Consider the following 19,411-nt stretch of genomic DNA (forward strand, 5'->3'; position numbering starts at 1 on the left):
TTCGTGTGTCTTGAACTTAAGAATAAATTCCACTCCAAATCCCTTATTCTTATTTATTTTACTTAAAATGATCTAGGATTAGGGTTGTAGCTCAGTGGTAGAGTGAATGCCTGGTATATGTGAGTCCCTGTGTTCAATCTCCAATAACACATACACATGTACAAAACCTACATATATACAAAACACCTAAAATATTAACATTATTCCAGAATTAATAACATTTAAAAAGTTATTCTCAAAGAAGTATCATACCCCATTTCTTCTATTCCATTTACATCTATTCCAAATAATCAGAGGTAACCAATTTTATTAGTTTCTGATTTAGCCATTCTGTGTTTGTTTTTAAAAAATATACAATTAAAGTTTCTTGATTTTCTACTTCTTACAGAAAAGGGGGCCCTTTACATATAAACTGTGTTAATTTTTTTCTCTTTTTATTCAATAATATTTTCTCAAAATACTCCTTATTAATTCATGGAGACATTTCTCATTCTTTTACCTGCTGTATAATGCTCCACTTTATGAATATATCAAAATGCACTGAATCTGTTTGATAAGTATAGAAATTCAAATTGTTGACAACAATTTTGTAATTACAAATAATAAATAATGCAGAGAAAAATTACTTTGTTTTATCAGGAGTGTAATCCATAACATTTCAATAGTCCCTCTTTTTCTCAAGTTAAATGCACATAGAAATATCAAAAGGTACCAAGTAATTTTTCACTTGTGAAAACAAAGTTTCATTACAATGCATTTGCTTGCTGGAAAGTGATGTAGGGATTATATGGTCTGGAAAACTGTAACTACATTTTGTGGAAGTAGAAATTGTACCACATATTTGTATAACAGCAAGGCAAGTGTGGTCTCTAGGAAGTATAGGCAAAGTTGATTAGATTGCAGTGTATACTTAAAAGCTGAATAATGCACTCTTGTAAAACACTCTTCAAAATTATTTAACTTCCCATGATATCATCACAGCATTTGCAAAAAAAATCTTTAGTGTTATCTTTTCCTGTCACATGACTAGTGCAAACAAAAGAAATCCTTATCTTTTTGTTTCTATTCTTGCCTTTTATAAAATAGCATTAAGCACCGTTTCACACTTACACATTAAAGGTTTGGTTTGAGGTAAAAAAAGATTTATTTTCTATTTAAAACATAAATTATAAAGCAAAAAAACCCCTAACAATTGAATTTTCTAGCATTTTATATCATAGAAAACTACAGTTCTAAAAATGCTTTCCTATGTATTTTCACATTTAAGTATTAAAGCGACCCTAAGCAAAGAGGACCAGGTAAGGGTGTTGCTGAACTTATTTTACGTAAAAGGAAAAAGTGTCATTAGGGGGTTTAAACAATTTCTCCTGAAGTATAGGACTCTAGACTTAACCCTGAACAAGAATCCAAGACAATATTCTCTTTACAAAATGAGATCTGTCTACCTCATTAGGTTGTTGTGGCAATCAAATAAGGTAACACACCTGAAAATAGCCAAGCTGTACAAATAAAAAGTTTATATAACTTTATACAATTACTCAGTAAGTTGGGATTTGGTAATTATGTAGGATTTCTCTATATTTTAGCATGTGTGTATATATATGATATTTAAATAGTTCAGAGCTATAAATCACAGAGGGACTCAAGTGTTCATATTGAGGAATATTTGGTAGACTGAACTAGTACCTCTAGGAACAGGTGATGAAGGCATATATCCACTGTGGAATAATTAACAGCATTATATGTTGTACAGAACTTAGACCTTGAAACAAACCTCATTAAAAGGTGCTTGATCTCAATTTTAAACCTTTAAGTATTGCTTCTTTAAAAGTGATCAATGTATGTACTGGCTACTTTACTTATCCCACGATGAGATTTACACAACTTTGATCTAACTTTCTTTGATTTAACACTGCAATTAAGAAGATTTGGTTCAAAGTAAAAGCTCATTGGTTGATGTTTTACACTGATGTGATAATGTTTACACAGATGTGCTTTGAAATCTTGATTATGGTGGATTTGGGGGTCCTGCCACAAGACAGAATGTTGTTATTAGAAAGGTAAAATAATATGACATTTACCTGATACAACATTGAAACCAGACTTTGCAATATACATTTCTAAAGTGATTTATCTGTTTATTGTTTTCAGCTAGTGTTTTTGTTTTATTTCATATCTATCACCAGTAAATCATTTGCGTTAAGTACTCTTAAAACTTAGTTGAACAAGGGTCAGTGCATAGGGCCTTAGTGATGAAAAGATGTAACTTTACCTACTTTAAAGCACCTGTCAATTAATTAGCAAACAACTTTTCAGAGCAAATTAAAAGAAATAAACACAACTTATGATGTGTTTAAGCATTTGCCAAAAAACAAATCATGAAATATTATGGAAAAGTTAGCACTTAGTGAATGCCTAAAAGTTTTTGTTTAGGAAAAGCATGCATCTGTCAAATGATTCTCAATTCTTCTGCCACTGAAGAACGCTAACAGAGGGATCTTGAATTTAACTAGCGAATGGATTTAAGGTTAACTGGACATATAGATACCTCTTTCATGTGAAAGACTTTTTCTTTCACAAGTAGGTACATGTACTATTATCTTTTTTAACATTTTATTTCTCAAAACACATCAAAAATCAACACTATATTCTATTTATCTGTCTTCATAATCGAAATATGAACCACAAATCTAGCCTTAAAATATAGCTAAGAAAAGACTAGAAGAATTTCCTGGGTCATCAATTACCATCATTTAGTAACTCATCATTTATGACACTGTTACGGATATGTATTTCCCATCCACAGTTCAGCCTACTTGGATTTACCCTTAATCCCTAGATTCGGGATTATATTGTTATTAAATTATGGTGATAAAAAGTCCATGACCATAGCATACAAATGAAGATTTTTTTATAGATATAAGGAGATCTTGGTTATATTATATGCTATCTGAGCAAAGATAAACATTAAACAGAACCTGGAAAGGGTGTGTGCGCGTGTGTGTACGTGTGTGTGTGTGTGTTCTTAACCTAACCTTGATTATGTAAAGAAAATCCCCCATCTAAATGATAAAAGAAAAGAGCAATGCGTGTACAGTTTATTAGTGTTTTAAAATTAGTGAGTTAAACTGTCAAAGCTTTGATTTTCCTTTCATGTGTGTCTGGGCAGGTCTAAGCCTCAGGTAACGCCCTTTTTCCTTCTCTCTCTCTCTCTTACCTTTCTTTGCACCTGTCCACTGCAGGCTCCCAGGAGCTCTCAGGAGTCCAATTCTCCTCTTCGCTCCTTTTCTTCCTCCTACCCATCCCCTCCCTCCTCCCCCCGCCCGCCCCTCATTCCCTCCTCCCCCTCCCCCTTCTTCTATATACCTGCCAAGCTTGGCTCCTCTTAGCAGCGATCTATCACTGCGAAGCAGCTCACATCAAAGGCGGTGGCACTGCAGGCAGCAGCCGAACAGCACCGCGGCTGGTTGTTGCCAGGACAGCCCCAAAGAGGGGCCTGGACGCCGTCTCCCCGAAGTTGCTGGCTAGCTTTGGCCACGTGCGGGAATGCTTTCTGCGGCGCTGTGGCTAGAGAAGCATCCAGGGCCTCGTTCGGTTCCTCGCGGAGAGCGAAAACGTGTTGCGAGGAGGCCGGTATAAGATTTCAAACAGAACCTCCCCGGCGCGCTTGAAAGAACTCGATTAGCATATGTCAAGAGGACCCGCGTATATAGTCGGTGTGTACCTGCACGGGACTGTGATCTGATCAGTTCGCGGGGCGGGAGCCCTAGCCCCCAGCCCCAGCCCCAGCCTCAGCCCTGGCAGTGGCAGCTCTAGATGTTTCTGCAAAGCCAGCTGCAGACTCCCACCGGCCCCAGGAGAGAACCTCGCTCCGAGGCAGAGAGCGCTTCCCAGCGATCTCGGTGCAAAGTCCGCCCAGCGACCTCCCAGGAGTAAACGGGCCTTAACTTTTTGCACTTGTCTTGCTCCCCACCCCCCAGCCCCCCAACCCTCCAGCCCTCCATCCACCTCCCCACCTACCTCCTCCTTGGGGGAGGAGGGTGTCTTTTGTTTTCCGCACCCGCCGCCTCTCCTGCTGGCCCCCCCATGGCTCCCTTGGCCGAGGTCGGGGGCTTCCTGGGCGGCCTGGAGGGTCTGGGCCAGCAGGTGGGCTCGCACTTCCTGCTGCCTCCCGCGGGGGAGCGGCCGCCGCTGCTGGGGGAGCGCCGAGGCGCGGCGGAGCGGGGCGCCCGCGGCGGGCCCGGGGCTGCGGAGCTCGCGCACCTGCACGGCATCCTGCGCCGCAGGCAGCTCTACTGCCGCACGGGCTTCCACCTGCAGATCCTCCCCGACGGCAGCGTGCAGGGCACCCGGCAGGACCACAGCCTCTTCGGTACGTACCGCTTCCCCGGCGCCCGAGCGCGGCGCCGCCCTCTCGGTCTCCCACGGGAGCCGGGGACCTCCCCTCCAGGGACCTTTAGGGGACGAGGTGCGGGCTGGAGTGGACCGGGCAGTGCAACCGCAGAACTGGACTTTGCCGGCCTGCCCGAGGTCTTGGGCGTCCTCTGGCTCGCGGCTGCGTGGGGAGGAGGGGAAACGGGCAGGGAAAGGCCGGGAGCTTCGTACACACCTTCCTGCTCTGCCCTGGATGCAGCCCGCGGCTACCCAGACCTGCTTTCACCTAGTTGTCTCGCGTTCCCCGGGCAGCTACTTGTTTCAGTGTTTCTGCTGCTGCCTCGCACCCCCCCCCCCCCCACCCCCTGCACTGTCCACTTAACAAAAATCATTAGCAAGACGCATTCAGCTTTTTCAAACCTGTCCCACAGTGATGCAGCGGTTGATGAACTGCTTGGGGTGGGGTGGGGTGGGGTGGGGTGGGGTGGGGGGTCGTAGTTTTTATACAGAGTGAGCATTTATGCAGCGAAATGTACATGTTCACCTGAGAGGTAACAGATTAACTTTCCTTGGACATTGTAGCTACTGTCAGGCTCACGAAGCTTTACCTTAAAGTTCTTTTGGAGTGAGGGGTGTTGTGGGGGACGACAGAACAGGGTGATCTATCTGGCTCCTAGTAGCACGCCCAGTTAGTTCTTCAAGCCAAGGTCCCCTTTAGAAATAGTGAAACAAGAAAGCAAAGATCATGACATTGCCAGTGGGTAAGAGGAAATGGGGACGCGAAAGAAGATATGGGTGGGAACACATAGGCATATGTTTCAGAATATCTTCAGCAGAGCCTGGGAGCAGAAGGGGTTAAATGAAAGGCCGATTGTTAAAACCTTACACTGGGAAATGATAAGGTTTTCTAAGGTTGATTAATCCCTAGCTGTGCAGCAACTGCCCTCATCACTCTGAGTCTTCCTTTTCTTGTATGAACACTTGCAGGGTTAAATTAGGTGATTGCTTTAAAGATGTGTTCTGATTCTAACCCAGATTCTAATCCCAGAATCTTTCCCTATTGCAAAGGTTTTCATTCCATGAGAGTTAAGGGACCTGGCACCCTTAGAGGATTTTGATGATCAAATCCCGGAGCCTCATTGGAGAGATTAATAATGCTTCTTCTCTTCTTCTTTTTTTTTTTTAAAGAATCATTTATTAGGAGCAGTCTGAAAGGGTCTAAGACTATTAGTTTTTACCTTCCTTCCTTAGTACTAAGGAATTCTTTGAGACTTCTCTAAATGACCCTCTTTTATCTTGTCCTCATCTGCTTGTTTTTATACTCTCATTCCTTTTTGGACTTGTAGTGCCCATTAAAACTTTTTGAGAAGTGTAAATCTCAGTTCTAGGGGCAGTTGTAACTCTGGATATAGAAATGAGCATGTGGTGGTCATTTGGTAGCACTTAAAGGCTTAGAAAATTAACTTTTTAAAACCCATATGTTTACAGCTCCTACTGATCTCATCCAAATTCCCAGTGACAATGAGTCAGGAGTGTCATGACCTAGTGGCCTACCTTGGGGTCACTTTTGAAAATGGTTTCTAAATTGAGGAGGCTGAGATTCCCATGGTTCTCAAGAACTTGGCTCACTGACACCAGGTGGCTTAGTTCTTTTGCCTTTGTGCTCTCATTACAAAAAAGTCTTACAGCTACCTGGAAGATTTAGAAATGGATACAAATGTGATGATGACTATAAATGGAGCAGATTGAAGCTAAGCTTAGGTAATATAATCTTCTTGAGATACATAGTGACTAGCCTTTGAAATTCTTTTAGTAACCTTGTAATTCAGCTGAAGTCTCTCCAAGGACATTTGCTTCTTTCAATTTGTCTCCTTATAAGAATGGCCCTATGCTAAGAGATTAGTGAATAATTGGAGGCCTGATAACATTCATTAAGATGGCACTTAAATCCATTATTTAAGAATTGATGCTGCCTATCAGAATTACCATCTCACTAGCACTTCTTTTACACTAGATGTTTGTATAATTATTTAGTAATTGCAAAAGTATAACCTAGTCTAATTTTGTGTTGATTTAAATCCCCCTACAGTGGTAAGCTGATATCAGAACAAAATATTTACTATTTTACAAAGGGAAGATAACTCAGATTAGTCAGGTGGTTTAAAGGAGTAAACAGTGTCTGGTGTGTTACAGTGCATCCTAGTGGTCACTGATAGTGTAGGGATCACAGTCAGTGAACTGGGGAGGGGGGGGAGTGTCGGCAAGAATAAAGTTTATGCTCAGCCTGTGGTGAACACTCTATGCTTCTCTATTGACCCTTTCCTAATGCTGTAATGATTAATTACAAAATTACTTTGCCTTTGCTATTTTTCTTTTAAACTCATTTCTGTATCATCAAAGTAAGAATTTTGAAAAGGATTAAGATGGGCTATTTGAGATATTCAAGTAAATGACATTTTTTGAGGATCTAAATTGCCTTTGCATGATCACATTTTTTAAAATATCAGAATTTGTAAAAAAATTTCAAAACCACATCAATAGAATATCACTAAAAAGGTCTCAAAGAGGTTAAAATAATTTCCTATTGGGTAGTTCTATATTTATAAGAAGTTTTCTCCACAGTGTACAATAGGAAGACTTTACCTAATACGTAAACATGGAATCATTACTTAAAAAAAACTTTAGCCTGAGATCAAACATATTCCTTTAAAGGCTTTTCCTTTATTCTCCCCTATTCTCCATAGATTTGTCTGATGTGGTTGCATTGTGGGTTGACTCACCTGTTTATTATGATTTTGAAAGAAGCTGGCTTTGAAAATGATACCAGAAAGACAAAGTACCTGCAAGTCTTTTTATGGGACACTGGGCATTAGAAAATCTATCTAAAATCTGTGATTACCTCTTAAGGAAAGTTTTTTATGTCTACCTTTTGTTAAGGAATTAGTTTAGTTGCCACCTCATATTATAAATAAGAAAGACTTGTCAAATCTCATTTAAGAATCAAATGATTACAAATTACTATGTGGTATACTATTTCCTTGAGGAGAAAAAGGATCAGAAATAAAAAGTGTGGCTAAAATCTTTAAGAGGAACATAAAAAAAACACCTAATTCTGTTCCCATCAACCCCCATGAGCCATTGCAAAGTTACTTATGCAAGGTTATGTATAAGGTTTTGAGTGTTGCTTAACAGTTGAAATTGTTAAATATAATTATGCTAATAACATATAACATTTCTTATTTTTCTATAACTACATTTTGACAAGATAGCAGCATTATCTTAAAGAGTAAAATATAGGTGCTTTACTATTTTGTTTGTTAGAACTTAAAAAATGTATTTTGTAAGATGTCTTACATGGAAATGACACATAATTTATTGTATCTAAAAACTGTCTGTATTATAAATTCCAATAATTTAATCAGTTCCTGTTTTTTGATGGAGAATAACATCTTAATGAATATAAGATACTTAAAAAGAATTAAATTACATCAACAATAGTATACTTTTCAATTAGAATTGCATTCAGTACAGCTCAACTAGTTACATATATGTAAGTATACCCTGGATAAAATTCTCTTATCTTTCACCAGTCATGTTGGGCTCTATGGTTTGGTTTCTTCTTTATATTAAGGAACCATGATTTGCAGTACCCTTTGTTTGATTTTTGGGTATGCCTGCTGATGCTCAGGGCTTACTTCTGGCTTTGCCCTCAGGGATCACTCCTGGCAGAATACAGGGAACCATACAGGGTGCTGAGGATCTAACCTGGGTGGCAGCTGACAAGGCAAGAGCCTTACCCTCTGTACTGTCACTCTAAATCCAATTTGCAATACTGTTAATAATAATATTTCAGGTCTACAATGTTGCCACACCACACTCCCCACCAGAGTATCTGCCCCCCCTCTACCTCTGTCTCCAGAGCTTGGTGTTGAGATTAGTATTTGCTTTTCCCCTATTTCAGTATTTGAAAATAATGACGATTTTCTAGACTCTTCCTGTCATTTAAAAAAATCTTCTCTAGGTTAGGCACATATGCTTCCCGAGCCTGGGTGCTGCTTGTGCCAGCATGGCCAAGCACATTCAGTGCCTGAGCACATGTGTCACCGCATCTCCCCTTTTGAGATGTGTACTTTTATGCTCTCTTATTTAATGCTGGGGTGTGTCGGGGCTCTCCGCCCTTGGAGAAGCCTGTATTCTCTCTTGAGCACATTAATCTGTCTCTCACTCTCCACTCTTTCCCAGTTTCTCTCCTTCCTTCCCTTCAAAAAACCCTCCAAATAAAATGTTTTACTTTTTTTTAAAAAAATCTACTTTAGGCTTACAATTAAGGACACGGACTCCTTTCAAGTCACATGTAGATTATTGAATAGTGCATGACACTAGAAGATCCTTGATAACTCTAGTCATCTACATGAACTAATAGTTTGAGAGAGCTCATTGGGATTCTTAATAATCCATGTTGAGCCTTTAAGAATGTATTTTGGACAAAGACTCTGGAAAGAATTAAGCCCATCACATAAACAAATTGTTACATATTGTTTTCTCTTAGCCTTAGGGAACGCCATGTATCTAAACAGGAACTTGTACAATAAATCAAGAATAAGACTTGGGGCTGGAAAGACAGTGTTGGAGGAAAGGCATTTGGCCTGTTTGTGACTGACCCTGGTTCCAGTCTCCAGATCCACATATGATCCCCTGAGCAGTGGCTGGGGGAGAGGGGATCATTTGTGAGCACACAACCAACAGCAGCCCAAAAGCACTGCAAAGAGCTCTACCTGCCCCCCTCCCCCCCCCACACACATACATACATACACGAAATGATCCAAAGTGGTACACATTGACATTATTTGTGAATGAAACTTAGAAGTTTGTGAAGGGGTGAAGGTAGAATTCTATTAAGGAAAACAATTCCAAACAAATGATACCTATATTAATTTTTTTCAATATTTTTAGGTATTATGATTTACAGGGCTGGAGCCATAGCACAGCGGTAGGGCGTTTGCCTTGCATGCAGCCAGCCCTGCCGAACTGGGTTTGATTTCTCTGCCTCTCTCGGAGAGCCCAGTAAGCTACCAAGAGTATCTCACCCGCATGGTAAAGCCTGGCAAGCTACCCGTGACGTATCTAGTATGCCAAACACAGTAACAACAAGTCTCAAAATGGAGACGTTGCTGGGCCTGCTCGAGCAAATGGAACAGCGGGGGGACAGTGACAGTGACAGTGACAGTGACAGTGACAGTGATGATTTACAGATCTGAACATCATTTCAGGCATGCAATGTTCCTACTCCAATCCCACTACCAGTGTCGGTATTCCTCCACCAGTGTCCACCTCTCCCCCTCAAGAGCCTGCATCCTTAATAGATTAATTTTTAGGTTTAATAATTGTAGTTTGGGTGCCAAAATTACAGTAGTCTCTGGGAAAGAAAAAAAGTTATAAAGGTTAAATATATTAACTGTAGTTTTAAAAGTGCACAGGGAAACATTTTCTTTTCACTCTAGTATTATATTTATATATCATGATATATAGCATACCATAATACTACAGTATATTATATAATAACATGTACAATATTATAATATATAATAATATGACAGAGAAATTTTGATACCAGTTTATCCATTGATAAATGTAAATGATTTAAAGAGCTTATTCACAGCAAAAATATACTTGTATGCTAATTTCTTAATATTTGATCATCTTATTAGTTTATTATATAGTTTATATATAAAATCTTTTTAACTATAACATTTATTTTTGAGAATCATGTGACAGGAAATAGAACATTACATTATCTATGAAATTTGGAAACTGCTTTACTATCCTTAAGGAACTTCCTCATAGTATGAGACTAACACCCAAGAACAGTAGAAACAAGGGCCAGGAGAACTGGTCCATAGTTGGAAACTTGCCACAAGTAGTGGTGGGGATAGAGAAAGGGCCACTATGACAGTGATAGTTGGAAATGATCACTTGGACAAGAACTGAGTGCTGAAAGTAGATAAAAGGATACACATGATAACCTTTCAACTTCTGAATTACAAAAGGAAATGCCCAAAAGGAAAGAGAGAGAGGGAGACAGGAAGAGGGAAGAAAAGTGCCTGCCCTAGAGGCAGATAGGGAAACTGGGGACATTGGTCATGGGAAATATACACTAGTGAGGGTACTGGTGTTAAAACTTTGTATATGACTGACACCAAATCATGAACTACTTTGTAACTAAATGTCTTAGTGATTCATTAAAAAAAGAAGCCGTTTCTTGAAGTATAAACATTCTGTTTAGGCTCAGAAGATGTGCTCAAATGTTTGTTCTGTTGAAACATCATATGCTTTGGCAAGTCAGTAAACCTGTTTGAGTCATAGTTACTTTATATGCAAATTGGGGATAATAATATATTCCACACATATCTTAGGGGATTATTTTTCAGGACCAGATGGATAATATAAGTAGACAGCCATTATAAACTATAAGATACTGATACACTCACACGGTGAGGGCTTGAGGGAAAGACTTATTAATTTATAGATGCATAAGCAAAATAAAACAATAGACATAGTTATAATTAACTAATGAAATCACAGGGAATTCAGAACACAAATATTATTATATAACTAATTTATGATAATAGCTTAACTTGTTGAATGCCAAAATGTATTCACTCTTACAACTCTATTGTGAAAATTTCAATTTGCAAATGAGGAAGTTAAAGTTCAGAGAAGACAATAATTTGCTTAGTCGGACTAGCCGAACTTACTGATGTGGAATTCAAACTCATCAACTTTATTTAAAGTTTTACACACTTATAATTGTATCATTTTCCTTTTCAGTTTTTGCTAATCTATAAAGTAGGAGGCTAACAATAAAAATGCAGTTTTTCAGTTTTTATTAAATGCCTTCATACTGCGCCATTATATTGAACAATATCGGTAACATACTATTTGGATGATTCTCATTAGTCACATGTATATTAATAAGTGTAATTTATTTTAAATTCAGGTATCTTGGAATTTATCAGTGTGGCAGTGGGACTGGTCAGTATTAGAGGTGTGGACAGTGGTCTTTACCTTGGAATGAACGACAAAGGAGAATTGTATGGATCGGTACGTATATTTAAAAATTATTGTAATTTTGAAATTAGGACTGTCCATTTTGTCTACCTATAATGTATGTGAAAAATGCTATGTATATTTTGAAAAAGTCTATACACTGCTAAATTTTCTTGTATTTGAACAATAATATAGTAACGGTTGAATTAGTTCACTAGATCTTCCTAACATATTCTGACTCTTTCTGCTTTCCTTCATATTTTGTTCCTTTCCATTAGAAATAGAAAACAAGATCATTTTTTTCTCTTGCTACATCAGATTGCCAGGTTTGATTCCATTAACCTTTATAATTCACTTATTGTAAACTTTCTTTACCATAATCATCTTCTATGGCTGAGTACATATGGCCTATTTGTTTAGCCTACAGAAAGACCTGATCCCTGATTACTACCAGATGTGATCCCCAAAACAGAATTACAAAAATTAAAAATTAACAGAAGAAAATTGGTAAGGTGAGATGCGTGCTTCTTGTATAAAATCATATCTCGAAGTCAGTGTTTCTGTAAGCTTTTCTGAAGAGAATTTATTTTTATTATTTAGTAGAAAACACTACCTAGAAACTTATTTTCTTAAATTAACACTTAGATTAAAATCTAAGTTAAGTGGAGCTCATACCCAATTCAATCAGCCTAATCAGTGGCTGAATAAATAGCAGTACTCCTACATAAAATAAGCAAATAAATAAATAAATAAATAAATAAATAAATAAAATAAAGTCTAAGTTAAGATCAGTGTCTTAAGACACGGATAAAGGTTGGTTTTAATATTTCAGTAAGTGTAATTTTTTTTTTTTTTGCTTTTTGGGTCACACCTGGCGATGCTTAGGAGCTACTCCTGGTTCTGCCTCAGAAATCTCTCCTGGTAGTGCTCAGGGGACCATATGCATATGGGATGCTGGGATTCAAACCAGGGTTGGCTGAGTGCAAGGCAAACACCCTACCCATTGTGCTATTGCTCCAGCCCCAGTATAATATCTTTTATATACACAAGACTTGTATTTCTCAGACTTTCTCTTAGTTCCGAGAAAAGAAGTGTATAATAGTCACAAGGTGATTGAAAGAGAAAAACATATAATCTTTATACTATATGTGCTAAATTTAAAAAATTATCGTCACTTCCTTGCTTAATACACTCAGTTTCATAAAACAAGAATGACTGCCTTTACTATATTTTCCCAACAGTAATATCCAGACTAAAGTCAATCATGGGAAATATATCATAAAATAATGCAGGGAAAATACATGATTTGGAATGCTCCTGAAAGAATTGGGATGTAGAAAGATTTTAAGAAATGTCAAGCTGAAAGCAGCATTTTGATATGCAAAATGTTCTTTCATATTAGAACAAAAGAAACTTTAGACCTGATTTGTGTTGCTAGTGGTTGGAGGGAGAAATATGGAGAATGAGAAAGTTCAGGATACTTACTAAGTCTCTGAAACTAAAATTGAGAATTAACATTGAGATGAAAACATTTTAAACTAAACTGATGAATTGAACACTTGGGAGAAAGAATTCTAGAAATATAAGACCTAAGTCAAAATAAAGGAAAAACGGTTAAACATTTTTCTTTCTTTTTTTTTTTGGACAAGAATATAATCATAAGCAAATAAATGAAAATAAGATATTGAGGCTTTTTTAAGGCAATTCTTTTGAATATGTTTTTTTCCTTAAATTTTTATTAGTGAAACACCATGAGGTACAGTTGTAGACTTAAAATTTTTGTGCTTTGGTTTTAGTTATACAATGATCGAATACGCATCCCTCCACCAGTGCCCACTCTCCACCACCACCAGTCCCAGTATCCCTCCCACCCCCCTTCCCCCATCCCCCGTCCCACCCTCCCACTGTGGCAGGGCATTCCCTTTTGTTATCTCTCTCCTTTTGAGTGCTGTGGTTTGCAAAAGAGATATTGAGTGGCAATCTTGTTTGGACTATAGTCTACTCTCATCACGCATTTCCCATCCTGAGAGGAACCTCCCAACCCCCTTTATTTGTTGCTCCCTTCTGTATCTGAGCTGCCTTTTCCCCTAGCATGTGCGGCTATCCTCAAAGCCATGGAGTAATCCTCCTGGTACTTATCTCGGCTATTCTTGGGTGTTAGTCTCCTATTTTGTTACTTTATGTTCCCCAGATGAATGCAATCTTTCTATGTCTATCCCGCTCTTTCTGACTCATTTCACTTAGCATGATACTTTCCATGAAGTACCACTTGTATGTAAATTTCATGACTTCATCCTTTCTGACAGCTACATAGTATTCCATTGTGTAGATATACCAAAGCTTCTTTAACCAGTGATCTGTTCTTGGGCACTCAGGTTTTTTCCAGATTCTAGCTATTGTAAACAGTGCTGCAATGAACAGACAACTGCAGATTTCACTTCTGCTATACTTTTTTGCCTCTCCAGGGTATATTCCCAGGAGTGGAATTGCTCAGTTGGGTCAAATGGGAGCTCAATTTCTAGTTTTTTGAGAATCGTCCATACTGTTTTCCAAAAGGGCTGAACCAGTCGGCATTTGCACCAGCAGTGAAGGAGAGTCCCTTTCTCACCACATCTGCGCCAGCGCCAGTTGCTTTTGTTCTTTTGGATTTGGGCCAGTCTCTGTGGTGTGAAATGATATCTTATTGTTGTTTTGATCTGCATCTCCCTGATGATTAATGATGCAGAGCATTTTCTCATGTGTCTTTTATCCATTCGAATTTCATCTTTGATGAAGTTTCTGTTCATTTCGTTGCCCCATTTTCTGATAGGGTTGTATCTTTTCTTCTTGTGGAGTTCAACCAGTACTTTGTATATCCTTGATATCAGCCCCTTGTCGGATGTGTATTTGGCGAATATCCTTTCCCATTCTGTAGACTGTCTCTGTATTTTGGTCACTGTTTCTTTTGAGGTGCAGAAGCTTCTTAGTTTAATATAGTCCCATTTGTCTATCTCTGTTTTCACTTGCTTAGCCAGTGGCGTGACATCTTTGAAGACACCATTAGCTTCAATATCATGGAGGGTTTTGCCAACTTTGTCTTCAATGTACCTTATGGATTCCGGTCTGATGTTGAGGTCTTTAATCCATTTTGATCTTACTTTTGTACATGGTGTTAGGCAGAGATCTGAGCCCATTTTGTTGCATGTAGCCATCCAGTTTTGCCAGCACCATTTGTTAAAAAGGCTTTCCTTACTCCACTTCACATTTCTTGCTCCTTTATCAAAGATTAGGTGATCATATATTTGGGAGGAGATGTCAGTATATTGAATATGTTTTTTAATGGTAGTTATCTTCTCTCTTTTTAGGAGAAGCTTACAGCTGAATGCATTTTTAGGGAGCAATTTGAAGAGAACTGGTATAATACTTATTCATCGAACATATATAAACATGGAGATACTGGCCGAAGATATTTTGTGGCACTTAATAAAGATGGAACTCCAAGAGATGGTGCCAGATCTAAAAGACATCAAAAATTTACACATTTCCTGCCTAGACCAGTGGACCCAGAAAGAGTTCCTGAATTATACAAGGACATACTGATGTACAGTTGAAATGTGATAGTGTTCTTCCTGAAGAATCCACCATAATTATTCTTTCAGCTCAAACTTCCATCATAAAACAAGTAACCCAGGAAGACATTCAGAATGTTACAGCTTCTGTTTTCTACTGGAAGAATGCGTTTGGAAAGAACATTGAGAAAACACCAAAAAATATTGACTTCAAGTATCCCAAGTTCTCTCTAGGTGGTTTAAGTTCCATAGCAACACCAGCTCAGTTCTTTCCAGCAGAGTGAAGCTGAAAAATTGTTAAATTATGGATAATGGGAACCCCACCTAGTTTGCTGCTGGTGCCTCACCTTCTGGATTATGTTTACTTGACAAATTACACAAAAAATAGATACTTCACGTTGAAGAAATAGATTGACATAGTTGGGCAAAGACTATTGCTATAAGAATTCTGAGAACCTTATAGTATTTTGCAGGTTATGGCATCTCACATAAAAAACCTGGGTAAAATATGGACTATAAAACATGCAACATCAAGATATAACATTTGAAAAGGGTGGACCTATTTATACATCTTCAATTTGCAAATATTTATTATATATATTTATTTATTAAAGAGTTTATTTTTTACTGGTATATGAAGATAATACAAAGAGTAAAGAAACAACAGAATTCCTTTATTGTGCCATTGTTTGGTTTCTTGAGTTGGAAAGAAGACATCATTCTTGCACCACAATAAACATACACTACAATCTTGAATTTCTGTTTAAAAATAAATTATACATAGATTATAAATTCTTCAGTTACATTCTAAATACAATATTGGTTTCTTTGGCCTAGAAAAAAAGCCTTACTAATTTGTATTGAATTTAGCACACCTTCAAAAAGAAATTAAATATTTTTATATTGTTTTGGCTTCATTATTTTTTAGGTTAAATTTATTTTACTTATCAGAGTTCCAAAATGACAAAATTCTAAATTCTCTAGAGAAATCTTTGGTATTTAGAGAGCTTCTAATATTGAAAATCATCCCAATAAGTAAGCAAGCTTACTTATTTTCTTGATTTGCTATAGAAAATAACACTTCTTAGACACACTATGGTCTAGGAAGAATTTGTTGCTTTGGAAGAACAGTGAATAATGGTATGGCCCCATCTACCATTCTAAGTCTGGAAACTTTTCCATTTTAACTCCTATTAAGTCCTAATATTCAATATTCATGAAAGACCTTCTATAGGAGATAATAGATGTCATTAAGAAAAATGTGGCGGTAGCCCCTACATCATGGAATTTCATGTCTAGTGAGGTGAATAGATGTTAAATAAGCAAACTTACAAAAATCTTACAAAAAGTTGTTATTTGCTCCATGAGAAAAACCAATGTTTAAAAAGGAAAAAGAGAATAAATTTATATAAAATAATGTTAATCAGGGAAGACTTCACTGAAAATCTGATATTTCTAATGATCCCTGAAATAGGAGAAGCAGCTAGCCAAATGAGACAATGAATGGTTTTTGGGAGAGGAAACAGGAAGTATAAACCCTAATGTGGAAAAAAGCTTCAAGACTAGAGTTTTATGAGCAATTGAGAGAGAAGAGCAGATGAGTTTAGAAAGCCATGCAAATACATATACTATAGGTTCTGAAGTTCTTAGAAACTTGTTATTGCGAATGAGATATGGTAATTCTCAACCTAGAGGATTTGATACAATTCTGATTATTAAAATGCATCCCCAGAACTGTTGTGTAAGTATGGAGTCAGAAAAATTACATTTTGAATAGATTTCCAGGTAACGTTAATGCGGTTGGTGCTCAGACTACACTTTGAGAACCAGTAATCTGTGGCACAGCTTCTCAAGCTTTTTGTACAGTTGCTTGGAGTTTCTTGGTAAAGGATGATCTCTAAGCTTTTGTTTTAGAATGGGGTTGGAGATATTTTATATTTCCAACAACATTCCATGCTTTCAGTATCCAGACCTCAGCTTTGTTAACTGTGAACCAAGACCCCACAAAGAACTGTATAACAATGATGAGATTGTGAAAAATTGGAAAATGGTAAAAGATTTGTGAGTGTTCAATGACCAAAAATTTATTCAAAATCAAATGTTTAATAAATCTGAGGCATTTCTGGCAGTCCTTACCCATGTTTCACTTCTCAGGTGGTATAGGCCAGTGTTTAAATACGCAAAAATGGGGCCAACAGTATGACACTAGTGAGCTGGTTAGAAGGGGCCACAGGAAGGAAGCAAGACTGGAAGGGTCCATGGTTGGATAAAGACGGAAAAACATTTGTCTCAACCACATTTTAAACAACAAGGCTGTTGCTTTATTATCATCTAGATGTATTCTGTTAATTTGGCTTCTACTGAACAACTTATGGTTTCTAAGTGAAACAAAGCTCCCTAGCTCAAGATAATAATAAAGTTATTGGGAATGTGGCATGTTTCTGGAGGGAGTTGAATGTGTTGAGATGGGAGCAATATGTTTCAGTCCATACACTTCAGATTTTAAGGAGGTTCTGAAGTAGAAAATATGGTTTATCAGTTAGACTGATAATCTTGAGAATGAAATTATTCCTATTTTTACTGTTTTTGTGGATTTGCTTTTTATAAAACTAAGTTTAATGTTTAACACCTAAATTTGTTTAAAGTACATAAACCAAAGCATTGTTTTTCACTTCTTTAGCAAAATGATGCAGGCGTTGAAATTTGAAAAATGGAGAAGTCTTATTGGGGCACACTCCTTTGGTGTTGCCCCCAACTTTCTGCCCAACTTTAAGCTTTTGGGCCACACCAGGTGGTGCTCAGGATTTACGCCTGGCTCTGTGCTCAGTAATAACTCCTTGTGGTGCTCAGGGGACCATATGCAGTGCCATAGATTGAACTGAGGGAGGCTGCATGCAAAGCAAGTGCCCAGAACCTCTTGTACTATCTTTCTGCCACTTCACTTTTCTTTCTTTGTTGTTTGAGCCACCCCCGAACCTGTGTTCAAGGCTCACTCCTTGCTCGGTGCTCAGGGCTCATTTCTGGTTCCCCAAAGGATGCTGTTGGAGTTAACTCAGGCCAGCCATGTGCAAGGCAAGCACCTTTCCTACCTTACTGTCACCGCCTGACCACTTCAGCTTTGTGAAAGACTTCCATACTATATGTTACCCTGAACTGGGAGCTGGCCAGAAGAGGTTCGCTTTCCCTACAGAAGACAAAAAGCAAAGCATTCCAAGTCTGATTTGCCACAGCCAAATTTGTGAAGCGGCCCCAGGCTGCTGATCACTGCTTTAGACAAACTGGTGTATGTCCTCTTACTCCCACTTTCCCACATGGTAGTGGGATCGTAGGTTTTATGTGACATGATTTAGAAGGCTATTTTGTGAACACACAAGGTTTTCCTCATGAATGGTAATGGCTTCTTAGCTTTGTGTCAGTTTGGTTCACAAAATCTTTCCTAGAATGGAATGTTCTATTTTCTTTTTTTTTCCTTTTAGGCAAAGTATTGAAGATAGTTATTATTGAAACTTCTTTAGAATGTGTGAGAAGAGAGAGAGAGAGAGAGAGAGAGAGAGAGATAGACAGACAGACAGATAAACAGAGACAGACAGAGACAGAGACAGAGAGAGACAGACAGAGCGGAGAGAATAGAGAGAGAAATGTGTTCTCCAGAGTGGAAATAAGCAAAGAAACATAGAAACCTGTAGAATAACATTGCTTTGTCCTTTCTCCCTTGCCACAAGGAGCTTAGGTTTATCAGGTCGCACCCATCAAAGTGGTCCCGAGTCACTCCCATTCCTTTGTTTATCTGTAACCACTACTCTATGCTCTCTTCCCCAACGTGTTAATCAGCTTTTTCCCCTAATCAGATTCTGTTCATTTGTAAGGTCAGATCTTTCTAGGACACTGAACAATAAGTTAATATTGCCTTTCTCCTCTCCTTATGTCTTTTGAATAGTTTGCTTTAAGGCAATGTCCTTTTGTATAGACACAAGAAGACAATTACTATATTATGCTTTTGTAATTTGGGATTTAATTGGCTTTGAATATTATTCATTCCCGGACATCTGCTTTCTTAACTTAAGCCTCAGTTGCCCTCACTTCCTAGCGCCCCCCCAAAGCAGGGTTCCAAGGAGGGACTGGATAGAACCAGGGCAAACGGTAAGCTATGTCTACCCTGGCTTCGAGATGGACCTGGCCAAAGTGCCACAATTCTTAATTATAAATTAAGAGCTTGATCATGGACAAGATTAGGACCCTGCTAAGGATAGGAAAGACTAATCTGGCCTGAGCACTGTAGTCTGAGATCGAGATGATCCCAGGAGAAGAATTCTATGAGCTTAATGCATCTCATACTGTGTCCATACAAAATAATTAATATTATGAATGCTTATATACTTGTTGGACAAGGAGAGGAGAAACACACCCATGGGATTCCACCCTTGGGTGGGTTGTCCTGCTAA

General features: G+C 38.2%; 1 protein-coding gene across 1 annotated transcript; it reads left to right on the plus strand.

Moving 5' to 3' along the window:
* The first annotated feature begins 4,086 nt into the window (after positions 1–4,086).
* On the plus strand, positions 4,087–15,624 carry FGF20 (fibroblast growth factor 20). The gene is made up of 3 exons (XM_056114356.1): positions 4,087–4,372; positions 11,372–11,475; positions 14,766–15,624. The coding sequence occupies exons 1-3, from the start codon at positions 4,087–4,089 to the stop codon at positions 15,009–15,011; spliced, it is 636 nt and encodes a 211-aa protein (XP_055970331.1). The 3' UTR covers positions 15,012–15,624.
* The last annotated feature ends 3,787 nt before the right edge of the window (positions 15,625–19,411 follow it).

Source organism: Sorex fumeus, unplaced genomic scaffold (genome assembly GCF_029834395.1).
Source record: "Sorex fumeus unplaced genomic scaffold, SorFum_2.1 ptg000024l, whole genome shotgun sequence".
Classification (NCBI taxonomy): domain Eukaryota; kingdom Metazoa; phylum Chordata; class Mammalia; order Eulipotyphla; family Soricidae; genus Sorex; species Sorex fumeus.